The sequence below is a fragment of the Typopeltis vanoorti genome, chromosome 4, assembly GCF_054136105.1.
Source record: "Typopeltis vanoorti isolate ZY-2024b chromosome 4, IOZ_Tvanoo_1.0, whole genome shotgun sequence".
Classification (NCBI taxonomy): domain Eukaryota; kingdom Metazoa; phylum Arthropoda; class Arachnida; order Uropygi; family Thelyphonidae; genus Typopeltis; species Typopeltis vanoorti.
Window position 1 is genome coordinate 54818424 of NC_143552.1, and position 14029 is coordinate 54832452.

Consider the following 14029-nt stretch of genomic DNA (forward strand, 5'->3'; position numbering starts at 1 on the left):
CATATATATATTTGCTTGAGCTGTTATGTGGCAAGTCAGACAACACAGAGCCTTCTGGAAGACCGTTGTGGAAGAATCTGGGCCTGCTCTTTTTTCCACCAATATGGACCCAGATCTTTCTGTTGGAGAGAATGGATTCAAAAAGCTGGAAAGTTGTTTTCCAGCTTTTTGAATGCTGGAAAACAACTTTCCAGCTGGTGTTAGGTCAATGAAAGTGATTCAAGTTTCTTCTGGAAGCCTGCTTCAATCTGTGTTGTCAGGGCCAGGACCTGTTCACAGCAACTTCTTCCCGGCCTGAAGCCAGCTTGTTCAATCAGGAGTGCTCTTTCGATGAGTGGTGAAATTCTTTTAAGAATTCATTCAAAGAACTTAAAGGTGGAGCAAAGCAAGGAGATAGGTCACAGATTTTTGACATTATTTGAATCTTTTCCTGGTTTGGGCACAGCAATTATTTTGGCTTCCTGCCACAGTTTTGGTAGTTTTCCAGTTGTTATAATTTTTGAGAAAAGGGCGGCCACCATGTTTGACCTCATTGGCCGAGATGTTTTAGAGACTCGGGGAGGGATACCATCCGCTCCTGCAGCCTTGATATTCTTGGTGACTTTCAAGGCTTCCTGTACCTCTTCCAGAAAAACTGGGCATACAAGTTCAGGAAGCTCAGAGGCCATCTTCAGATTTTTTTCTGATGAAAGATTGCACAGTTATTTTCCTGGTAGAGCTGGGACTTATCTTGGAGTTTTCAGTAAATGATTAGCTATTTGATCAGGAGTTATCTCTGGTGGCACCATTCTACCCCACCCCCCCAATAATTTTCTCAGAAGTGACCAGCTTTTTCGGCTAGATTTGGTGGTTCTGTTTTTGTTGAGCATTGCTATTGAGCTCCTTAGCAATAGTTGGGTCTTCAGTTTTTTCATATTTGGCTAAAGTTCCTCGGTATACCTACTCTGGGGTATTGTTTTCTGTAGCCTCTAGGAATAGAAGCTACAGAAAACAGCAGCAGTTTTCTGTAGCCTCTATCAAAATCAGTTTTCATTACATTTGTCAAACTAATCAAAACTGCAGAAAAGGCTGCAGTTTTGATTAGTTTGACAAATCTGGGATAGCAATTAGGGGTAGATGGTATTGCTGTAATAATTTACTTGATTTGCTTCTCAAATACATTCCAGTTGGATCTGCAAAGATTCCATCTAGCGATTGGTGTTCCACTGATGATTGGGATTGATGTGCCTTTCCTTATTATTGTAGGACAATGCTGACCATTAGAGAATCTGTTGAGGGTGGTCTTCAGAGTCTTTAGAGACTATGCACAGATTGGGGGTGTAGGTTCTGTTCCATCTGGCTGAGTGAAGAATGCCTTCTTGCTTGGTGTTGTAGATCAGATACAGGTTATATGTATCCATCCAGTTAACTAGATTATCACCATCTTGGTTTTTAGAGGAATAATCCCACATGGTGCGGTGAGAGTTGAAGTCACCAACATAGATAGCAGGGTGAGGTGGTAGCCGGTCCATCTAGTCAGGCCAGGATTGCAATGGTGGTTTGTAGATGACTGTATTTTGAATTTTAATACCTATGGAGCATTCTGCTTCAATGACATGTTGGGTTATGTCCTTGAGACCAGGCCGGATGTAGGTTGCCAGGCCATGCTTGGGATGGCAGTTATAAGACACAAGAATTAGGTCTGGGATCTTTAGTCTATTGCGAGCTGTGTCAGACACGTGGATTTGCTCGAGAGCCAGAATGTCAATCATTTTGTCTTTGGCTATTTTTCCAATGACTTTTGGATTTAGATAGGTGTAGATAGCCCTTCTATGTTTAAGGAACAAATCTTGAGAGAGTGTTGTGGGACTGTACTTATTTTTCAAAGCTTGCCTTCCTCCCAAACAAGCAATGTAATCTTTAAGTTACTTAAATATAAAGAGCTAATAAGCTTCATTTCGGCGATATATAAGCAATATTTAAATTAAGGGGATATAAAATCCCACATTGTTTCAAAACCGAATAAGAAACTCAAAGATTGGAATCGGAGAGTTTCATGCCGAATATAGTAAACTATAAAGTATCGGCGATTACTAGCGTGAGCTAATGCAAGTGACTCTAGTACGTAGTACAATACTGGACAATTCATTGCAAAGGTGGGGAAAGTTCAGATCGCTATTCTTAGGTATTTTCCATAATGTAAAAACACATTTCCTAGGAAATGTATGCTGTTATTACATTATGGTGGGAGGTCACTACCCAGACTGGTTTCAGCCTTTTTTGAGGCTTCATCAGTGAGTAGGTAGACCAAATTAATACCAAAGTGTATAGCGAAAAGAACTTATATACTCTGCTATACGAGTTTCCAAACAGGTGCAACCATTAAGTTGCTTAAATATAAAGAGCTAATAAGCTTCATTTCGGCGATATAACCAATATTTAAATTAAGGGGATATAAAATCCCACATTGTTTCAAAACCGAATAAGAAACTCAAAGATTGGAATCAGAGAGTTTCATGCCGAATATAGTAAACTATAAAGTATCGGCGATCACTAGCGTGAGCTAATGCAAGTGACCCTACTACGTAGTACAATACCGGACAACTCATTGCAAAGGTGGGGAAAGTTCAGATCGCTATTCTTAGGTATTTTCCATAATGTAAAAACACATTTCCTGTTTGGAAACTCGTATAGCAGAGTATATAAGTTCTTTTCGCTATATACTTTGGTATTAATTTGGTCCACCTACTCACTGATGAAGCCTCAAAAAAGGCTGAAACTGGCCTGGGTAGTGACCTCCCACCATAATGTAATAACAGCATACATTTCCTAGGAAATGTGTTTTTACATTATGGAAAATACCTAAGAATAGCGATCTGAACTTTCCCCACCTGTGCAACGAGTTGTCCGGTATTGTGCTACATACTAGGGTCACTTGCATTAGCTCACGCTAGTGATCACCGATACTTTATAGTTTACTATATTCGGTTTTGAAACAATGTGGGATTTTATATCCCCTTAATTTAAATAACGTAATCTTTGTTATTCCAGGTGACAATCGAGCCAGCATGGAATTTTTTGAGTTGTGTATATATATCATGGTTGCTGCAAGTGGTCCAGGAGGCTTGATACCCTTTGGAAGCCTGGCTTGAGACATTAGCTTCGTGTTACCAGCATTACATCTCTAGGGCTTCTTGAGTCTGAAGCACCGAGAGTGTACTACAAGGGTGACACTACTGGCTTGGGGGGGGGGGGGGAGAAGACACGCAGAACATGGGAAGGCTGTCTCAGTCTCCCCCCACCCTTTTTAGAGTGTAGTAAACTTGAGTTATGACATATGGTATGAATATTAGGATGAGTTCTAGTACTATACTAAAAATAAAGACATTAAAAAGGAACTTGAACCAGAGCTGATCTGAATAGGTATGGCCATTTGAAAATAATGCAGAATGAAAGATGACAGACATCTGACTCAGTAATAGCCAACTGTGAAAAGGTCAACACAAAGAATGATGTAGACAGATTGATGGAGGAATTAAATTAAACTTGCCAAGAAATTAAATTCTTGTTTAGTCCTTTATCCAAGTGTAAGCAAATTTGCTTATACTTATGGAGACATGACAAGTAACAGACTGATTTGGAAGAAACTTGTTAATGATAGGAAATTAATAAAGAAATCCTAATTCTGTATTACTTTTATAGTGTGCTGCACAATATTTAATGACTTAATTCATTTATCATATAAATATACTTTTTGAAGAAAAGATATTTCATGTTTAACTTCTGTAAATTATTGTGAGATTACACTTCTGTCCTTTGAGCAAAATGCGATGGTTCGTAAATTCAGATACACTGAATTTAAATTTATTTTAGAATTTCCTTATCTATAGTTTCAAAGGCCATTGGAATTAAACTCTTTAATATAGATGAAAATTTAATAAAACTAAGATATATCACAATGTTTCTCTGATAAGAAGCTATCATTTACTGCAATTCTGTCTTCATTGATTTCAGCTTAATCAGGCAGTTGCATCCAGATAGAATCTTTCACCATAGTCATTATTTACTGCACCCAAGTTGGTTGGTGAAGGGGAGAAAAAAATCGCATCTCCTTGCAGACATGTATAATGCTATGCATTAAGGGAAGGACCACTACCTAGACCGGTTTTGACCTTTGAGGTCTCGTCAGTGGGAGCCAAACCCAGAGGTGGTGATACTAAGGAAACAATGGAGAAGTCATATTTACCTATTTACAAGTTACCAAAAGGTGTCTCACCTTATTATTAAATTACTCTGGATTTAGAGAAAGATGTTGAATTTTTTTTTCCACTTGGTTAGATTATAATAAATTTAGTTTAATCCTTTATCCAAGTGTAAGCAAACAAAGTTTGCACCTGAAGTTACTTCAGGACTTAAGGTGTGACACCTTTGGCAACTCGTATATGGAAATATGACTTTTAAATATGACTATTATACATGTCTGCAAGGAGATGTGTTTTGCTTTATGGGGGATACTAAGACAAGTAGTGATGAGAGCTTGGTCCACCTTTACCATGCATTGCCTCAGTCCTGAAGATACTTCAGGCACAAACTTTGTTTGCTTACACATGGATAAAGGATTAAACTAAGTTTTCTTTTACTTCATTTTTTTCATTAATTAGCATATTGTCCTTCAGTCATGTATGTTTGTGAGCTAATAAAATGCAGAAGCATAGTCTTATTTGCCATGTTTTTCATTTTGGCTTGGTATTGTCACTACCTGTGCATTCATTATCTATACAGTTATTTAAAAATGAAATCTAGTTTTAAACAAGTATTTTATAAAGTATCAATGTGATTTAAAAAGGTTCATTTCATACCTTCAGTTACAAAAAAAAAAATTTCTCCTTTCAGCATCTATATCTGAACAGTTGTTACATGAGAATCACGAGTGTGGAACCTTTAAATTCCGTTTCTCACATGATGAACATAATTTTGGTGTAGATAATACAACATTCTATGTTTATGTCTTTAACTTCAGTACTCCTTTTGTTCTGCAGATTTCATTCTCACAGCATAGAACATTAGATTTGTTACAGTTTTTCATCACATTTTCCAGGTAAGTGTATTTTTACAGTAACTTTTTTTAATGCAACTCCCACCCACAGAAGGTCAAAAAGCTATAGCACATTAGGACCTTTGGTGGACTAAGGTTTTTTTTTGTATCTTTTGATTTTTATATTTTTTGTATTTATTGATATTTACATAGTTTAGAGACCAAATATTAACTTTTTTAAGACAATTAAGGCCTCCAATAAGCATTCTAAGAAGCTGCATTACTTAGTCATGACTAGCCATTGAATCTCACACAAAAGGGAAGATGGAATAGGATATTTATATATATATATACACACAGAGAGAAAGAGAGAGAGATACACATCTATTTAATAGCACTTCTATTTGCATCCTTTTGTTAGAGGATCATCTTGAGCTAAGAGAAGAAAAAGTTCTCTAATTTGCTGCAGTATAAAATTATAGTTGCTCAAAACTACTCTTTGTAAGCTAATATAGCTAGCTCAGATATGTGATTTGATTTTTCTTTTACAGTAATTGAACCATAGCAGAGTAAGTCTGAAATACGTTTCAACTAAGATATTCAGATAGTAAGAGGTTGAATGTATATTCCAGCATCTTTCTTGCTCTTTTGCATTGCCATTAGTGTAAAATCTGAAATATTCTATCCAGTTTTATATATTATAGACTGGCCATTGTTTGAATCTGCAGAAGATAGCAGATGTCTGGCTTAAGCCAAGGTATTTAGAAGCTTGAATGATTGTATATGGATTTTTCTGTTTATCCCATATCATGGACATTACAGTCACAGCTCCAAGCACAGTAAGCATCTGGTTTTAGATTCATGTTATGGCTTCACAGATCAAAATGGGAATCATTACGTGGTTAGAAGTGTGCATGTAGTTCTGATTTTAGAATACCTAAGTAGCTCTGCTAATATAGCTGTGAGGGATGTAAGGTGGGAGGGGGGAGATGGGCTTTTTATCTTTCTATTAGTCAATTCTCACTGAAGCAAACTCATAGGGTCCAGAGAAATTGTTGTTATATTAGATAAATTACCTTAGTAAACTTCCTTTAGATTGAGGGTTTGTTGGCATGAGGTCAGCACAGGTCAATATATCATCTTATGTACATGAAAACAAATTTTTAAAATTGAACAATGCTTTGAGTTTTTCAAAATTGAGTGTATATGGCTCAGCCATGTTAGCAAAAATTGCATTCCTCTCTTGAGTGAAGTGCTGGTACTTCACCAGAAGATGGCATATGGTCAGTCAAGCATTACAGTATTCACAATAAGTGGGTCATCTGCCCTCATTAGATAAGAATTGCAAGATGACTGACCTATGCAGAGCCTAGCCAGAACAGTTCTCTCTCTTTTGTTTCTGTATAAGCTGAACTTCAAGTGCTTCCTATCAGAATGACACTGCCACTGATTAAGTAACCTTGCTATTATTAAATGTCTGTAGTCTGTATAAGAAACTGACAAAGAGTATATATATATATATATATACACAGAAAGTACGAGCTAACCTAGTAGCTGCATCTGCAGTCTCATTTTCCTTCATTGCGATAGCTGAGAATCCAGTGCAATCAGACATCAATATTAAGGGTTTTCATTTGATACAATAATTGTAGAATATCATAGAGCACTGGATGTGGATTCTATATAAGAAAAGAGACAGTCTGTCAAGAACTCAGTATGTATAAATCATACATTTATTAGCAGTTTTCTTTTATGTGGAGAAATACGAGGGTGGTCTGAAAAGTTCTCAGCCTAACAATGAGAAAACAAATTTATAATTTCAAAATTATTTTTATTTTTCAACATAATTTCACTTAAGACTAATACATTTATTACAGCAATGGTCCAGCACCATTATCCCGTCCCTGTAGTGAATCCCAGTAAGATCTGCAGAATACCCCTTTACAGATGCGATCACCTCTTGATTCAAAGAAAAATACTGACCAGCGAGAAAGAGTTTTAGTTTAGGGAAGAGACAGAAGTCAAAGGGAGCCAAATCTAGGGAATAGGGTGGATGTTCCAACAATTCATAGTGCAGATCCCTTAATTTTTCCATTGCCAAAACACCTTTGTGTGCATTGTCCTGATGAAAGATGATTTTTTAATTCTGAAAACCGGGTCTTTTCTCATGAATTTGTTCATCTAGTGAACAAATTCATGAGAAAATTCCGATATTTTAGTGGTTAAAATATCGAAACAATATTCCCTGGTTATTGTTTTACCCTTTTTCAAGATAATTAATGCCTTTAGCGTCCCAAAACAGTGATATGACCTTTCTTGCTGATAGAACCAACTTTGCTTCTTTGGCATTGAACAACTGGCTTCTGTCCACTGTTTTGACTGCTGTTTGGATTCTGGTGTGTAACGGTGAATCCAAGTCTCATCCACAGTAATAAATCATTGCACAAAATCAGTTTTATTCTTGTTAAAATGCTCCAAGCACTCAGAGATTTTCATGCGAGTGCATTTTTGATCTACTGGGAGCAAGCGCAGCACCTATCTTGCACAAAGCTTTTTCATTTGCAATTCTTCATGCAAAATACATTCTTCACATTCTTTTAAAATGCCTGTAGTCTCAGAAATTTCACGCACTTTGACTCGCTGGTCATCCAATACCATATCATGTATGATCAATGATTTCTGGTGGTGTTACACTTTTTGGACATTCGTCACAGCTAGTGTGGCCATGTTTAAACTCGGCAGTCCATTTCTTAATTATCGAAAACTAAGGAGAAGAGTGCCCATAAACTTTTATGAACTTCGAATGAATTTCTTTTGGCGTTAAACCTTTTAATACCTTTGTAATACCTTTTACAAAGAATTTTATAACTGCATGATACTCAATTTTATCCATTTCACGGGATGTAGACAACACTTTTGCTTCAGACAGCTGTATAAAACAAATTACTTGATAGAATGACTTGCAATTTCACATGGATGCTTATGATTGATGTACCAACTTAGGGAGAAAAAAAAATCATGCTGATAGTGTTGCCATCTACTACATTAAATTCATGCTTCAGATGGCATGAATTTAATGCAGTAAAAATGTTCATTGTGATGCATAGCTGATGATCTGCCTGTTTGATAAAAGTATGATAATCCACACTGGCAAGGAATTTGATACACTTCAGGGTGGGCTAAAGGTAGAAGTTTATCTTTAACTGAGCCTAAAAAATTAGATATCGTGTTTGATAGGACAGAAGGATATTTGTAGCTGAGCCTGGAAAAAGTAGATATTTTGTTGATAGGACATAAATGTCCTTTTGTCCTATCAACCAGATATCATTTTTTCTATTGGTACTTAACATCTGTCTTGCAGAACACAAGAAATATGTTTGCTGCCATCATCATCATTATGGCAAGTTAGGACTTGCATACTATGCTTTGGACACCTTTTCACAGAGGATTAGATGGAAGAAATTTCCTATACCCATTGTATTGTAACAAATAGTTGTGCTTTGAAGATGTTTGAAATTCAGCAAAATATGAACCAATTACTTTATTGAATTAATACTTGTTTTTTAGAACAAGTAAAATATTTCATTTATTTAGGCAGTTTTCAGTGAAAATGGATGTCAAATTAAAAAATTGAAATAGGCAACAGAATAAACTGTTATGGTGGGGGAGCCAGTTGAATAAATTTATATGGAATAAGAGATAAATTAGCAGTATATAAGACTTAAGTTATGGATCTGAGAGTTGGATTAGATAAAGCACTTGATGAAAGAGAAGCGACAATAGATATGAGGGTTCTAAGAAAAATTAGAAGCCTGAACAGATGGCATGAATGGCAAAATCATTAAAAATGAAGATATTAGGAATGAACTTGACATTGTTAGCATTCAAGAATGGGAGAGGTAAGGTTAGCAATACAGGTGTTTGCCTAGATGGCAGAAAAATGAGCTAGAGGAAACCAAGGTCTAGATAGATTGATTCAGTCAGAAGTGTCTTAGAAGAACAAAATGTAAGATACAACAATACTGTAGTGCTGACAAGTAATGAACTAATTTGGAAGAAAGCTGTTGATCAGAGATTAGTAGTAGCATAACCTTAATCATGTAGTACTGTCATAGTAACCTGAACATCCCCCTCCCCTTGAGGATACATATCAGGAAATTGATAGTTGTTTTTTTATTATTATTAGTCTGTGTGAGAGTGAGTGAATAGTCAAATAGAAAGTAGGGATCACAATAAGATGGAAGTGATACTATTGGGAATGTTGCCTATACAGGAAAAGCCAGGCTTCTTGCCATAATGTGGCCCAAGAGTTCCTCTTTCACATACCACTATTCAGATTCTCCCTCAAGGCATAATTTGGCAGAGTATATGTCAGCTGATTGAGAGGCCTCCTGATGCTTTACCTTTAGGTACAGTCCTATATGCTACCTGAAAACTGTCCTGCATTAAACTGCTGCACTCCTCAAAAAGAGACTTGTGGTAGATCTTGATAGGCTCTTGTAGAGTATCACTCGCAGTACATGAAAAATAGAGAAGGAATTATAGAAGATGAAACCTGTTCTGAAGACTGGGAATAGCATCAGCTACTTCAAGTCTCCAATAAGCTGAATGTTGGTGTTTAGTGGATGATATTAACCTACGACCTAGTTGTGGGTAAATATCACTGCAAAATTGCTAGTTGGTCTAGTTGACATTTCCTGCAACTTGGAAGCAATTCTTTTGCAGCAAAATGCTTGAAGATTCAGTCATTCCTTTTATGGAAATTATGGCCATGTTTATCATTTGCATTTCAGTTCTTGCAACCCTGCTTCATCTTGTTTGTTCTTTATTTCATGAAGAACAAACTTTTGTTCATGAAATTTCAGAAATTGTCAACTGTCTAATTATCGACTACTGCAATTTATTTATTTCTAATATATCTTAGGTTCTCATACTCTATATATATATATATTTTTTTTTAAATAACGAAACCTGTGGTGCGATCGTAATTAAAAGAAACACACGTGTTAACCACAGTGAAAATTATTTAATTGTAAATATTTCATCCTAAGTATCTTAGGATATCATCAGTACAGTAGTTTAAAACAATAATAGGAATAACACACATTATTCCTCATTAAACGTGCGTAACGTGTTACAAAAAAAAATAATTATTTAACACAATTTTGTATGACAATTTCCCATACTTTTGGAATAGTAAGAACATTGTTGCGGTTTAAGTTTGGTCTGTGTAGTAGGGCTTCAGAACTTTCTTTGTATGTTCATGTTTATATAAAGATCTATGTACAAGTTTAGACTTTTCCCAATGGATCCTATGGTTTTGGATTTTCAATTCCGTGTTGAGAGAAGCCAGATTTCTGCGGTTTAAAAAGATGAATGTGGTCTTGATGTTCCGAGATGAGTTTCTGAACAGACCTACCTGTCTGTCCAAAGTAAGACGATTTGCATAAGCATGGAATTTCATAAACGCCAGGCAACATCAGAGGTGAGAGTTTGTCCTTAGGAGAAGGTAACAAGTTGTAAATTTGGTTGATAGGTTTGTAAGTAGTGGTAAAATTGTATTTCTTCATAATTTTAGAAAGATGTTCGGAGATGCCTTTGACGTAAAGTATGGGAATCCTATGGACTTCTTCCTGTCTGGTTTGATGTGTGGAGAAATGACTGATTTTTTGAGTTGTTTTCGGATTATATCCATTTAGGATGGCTGTATTTTTTATTACTTCTAATTCCTGGTTTAAAGATTCTTCAGAGGAGCAGAATTTGTGTGATCTGGAAACTAGTGATTTCATAATGCCAGATTTCTGAGATGGATGATGAGCAGAAGAATTGTGAATGTAGCGACCTGAGAATGTAAGCTTGCGAAAGACAGATGTGGCAATGGAACCGTCTTCTTTTCTTTGGATGTGTAAATCCAAAAAGGAGATACCCTGTGGAGATTCTATTTTCTAACATAAAGTTGATGCGATGATGAAGAAGGTTAATTTTATCTAGAAACAATTGTAATTCATGTTCAGGATGATCCCAGACTGCAAATATGTCATAGACATATCTTAACCAAATTTTTGGTTTGAGTTCAAAAGTGAATAGTTTTTCTTCAAGGTGTTCTAGAAACAAGTTTGCTAGGTTTGGTGATAAAGGAGATCCTATTGCTGTTCCTTCTTCTTGCTTGTAAATTTGACCTTTCCAGGTGAAATAACCTGATGCAATAACAAACTTGAACAATTCAACTATATCAGACAGAAATGTTTGAGTTAATAATTCTATTGTTTCTTTATGGGGAATGTTTGTGAAGAGGGAACAATGTCGAAGCTGATTAACAAGTCAGTTTTTGACAGTTGAATGTCTTTAATTTTTGTGTGAAACTCAGTAGAATTTTTGATCGAAGAGACTGATAAGAAACTTGATACAGTCTACGACGGGTCTAAGTGGAACATTAATTTTGTGTAGCTTAGGTAAGCCATAAATTCTAGGAAGTCTTGCATGATATGTCTTAAACTACAACGATGTCTTACTATTCCAAAAGTATGGGAAATTGTCATACAAAATTGTGTTAAATAATTTTTTTTTTTTTTTTGTAACACGTTACGCATGTTTAATGAGATTCTATTGTAATTAGGCGCCCTAACTATATGTTATTCCTATTATTGTTTGAAACTACTGTACTGATGATGAAATATTTACAATCAAATAATTTTACTGTGGTTAATACGTGTGTTTCTTTTAATTATGATCGCACCACAGGTTTCATTATTTGAAAAAGTTTTATTCCTTCACGGAGAAATGACAGCGCAGAAGACAAACTTACTAGGAAAACTGCAATTAAAACAGGGTAAGCTACGAGCTAGAATCTCTTTTTTAAAAAAGTGCAGATGCAATAATCTTATTCCAAACTTTGCAAAACTGAAGGATGCCATCAAATCTCCAGGTGCCCATAAAATCTATCAAAAAGCAAGTCATTCCTTACTTCTTAATCAGTTACGAGTTTCTAAGCATGAATTAGCAACAAACAATTTAAATATTACAGAACTAGAAACAGACTTGTTAAATCAAGAATTGCTACAATTAATTATAGCTGTCTCAAAGAATTCAGGAGAAAAAAAAATCTTTTGATAAAAGCAATAGTGCTCTACATATTAAATACCTTAATCTATTAAATCGATCAAAAAAGATCATTAACAAATTACCAACGGAAAAATGGGTAGTCAATTTATCTAACCGTCCACTAACAAAAGATGAATTAAATATTCTAGCAAGAGGCCATAAATTTGCGATTTCACCAAAATGTTTCCCATATTTAGACTTCATACATAATATATGCTAAGCTAAGAAATGCTATCCAAGAAATGAAAAAACTGGAAATTGGAATTTTAGGAATGAGTGAAGTTAGGTGGCCAGGATCAGGCAAAACTCAAGTCAATGACATGACATGACAATGTATCACTCTGGAAGTTGTGAAAACAACCATCAAAACAGAGTTGGAATAATAATAAACAAAGAGATCAATAAGTCACTGTTGAGCTTCATCCCTTACTCAGATAGGATGATGTTATTAAAACTGAAAGGACAACCACTAAATGTTAATCTTATACAAGTCTATGCCCCTACTGCTGACAAGAGTGATACCAAGATTGAAGAATTTTATGATCAATTAAAAGACCTAATGAAAAATACAAAAAAGCATGATATTAACATAGTCATGGGTGATTTCAATGCTAAAGTTGGGAAAGGTAGAAGTGGAGATGTAGTTAGCGAACATGGACTGGGCACAAGAAATGAGAGAGGTGACAGTCTTTTTCAATTCTGCCAGGAAGAGGAGCTAATAATCATAAACATATGGTTTAAGCTACCACCTCGAAGATTGTATACTTGGCGATCACCACAGGATAATAATGGGAATATAGTCAGAAACCAAATTGATTACTTACTAATTAATCAACGATTTCGAAGTTCTATAAAAAGTACAAAAACCTATCCTAGTGCAGATATTGCTTCTGATCATAACCTACTGGTGGCAGAGTTACAACTTAGACTGAAAGCTATGCTTAAGAAACATCAACAAAAAAGGTTTGATTTGGGAAAATTAAAAAACACAGAGATAAGCAAATTGAGTCAAGATCTGAATCAAGAGCTAGCACTTATCAAGAATGATGACATCATGAGGGTTGATGAATCATGGGACAAATTGAAATCTGTCTTCATAGAGAAATGTACCAATACCTTATGTCCTAATAGAGCAGTAAAAAAGAAAGATTGGATGACTGATGAAATTCTTTCTCTCATGGATCAACGCAGATCATATAAAAATCATAATCCAACAAAATATACAGAGGTTCAGAAAATTATAAAGCAAAAGAAATCTGGATGAATGAAAAATGTAAAGAAATAGAAATTCTACAGGAAAAACATGACAATTTTAATCTACACAATTTTTAATCTTCGAAACAAAAAGGGAGAAATTATATCCAAAAAGGATGACAAAATACAAGAATGGGTGAAATATATAGAAGAACTCTTTACTGATGACAGACAGAACCCAGAAAATACTTATGAACATATGGAAGGTCCATGCATTCTAAAATCAGAGGTAGAATATGCATTGAACTCAGCTAAAAATGGTAAAGCCCTAGGACCAGATAGAATACCGGCAGAAATAGTAAAGTTATTAGAAGGTGACAACATTAACATATTAGTAAAGCTATTTAATAAGATCTACGATACAGGCATAATCCCTCAAGACTGGTTACAGTCGACCTTCATCATGCTACCTAAAAAAGTAAATGCGAAAACTTGTAATGACTATAGAATGATCAGCCTAATGAGTCACGTTCTCAAAATGTTTCTGAAAATAATTCAAAAAAGAATATACAGAAAATGTGAAGACACCATCAGTGATACCCAATTCGGCTTTAGAAATGGCTTGGGAACAAGAGAGGCCCTTTTCTGTTCTCAGATCTTATTTCAAAAATGTATTGACCAAAACAAGGTAATATTCATTTGCTTCATCGACTTCGAGAA

The 14029-nt window shown here is 35.3% G+C and overlaps 1 protein-coding gene across 1 annotated transcript in view; it reads left to right on the top strand.

Annotated features, from left to right (window-relative positions):
- The window catches only part of LOC150107312 (attractin-like protein 1), a 447772-nt gene that overhangs the window by 388104 nt on the left and 45639 nt on the right, over window positions 1-14029 (top strand). The window contains exons 20-21 of the mRNA XM_090391786.1: window positions 2924-2932; window positions 4873-5077. Of these exons, the coding sequence (XP_090247912.1) occupies window positions 2924-2932; window positions 4873-5077 (214 nt within the window). The remainder of the gene's footprint in view (window positions 1-2923; window positions 2933-4872; window positions 5078-14029) is intronic.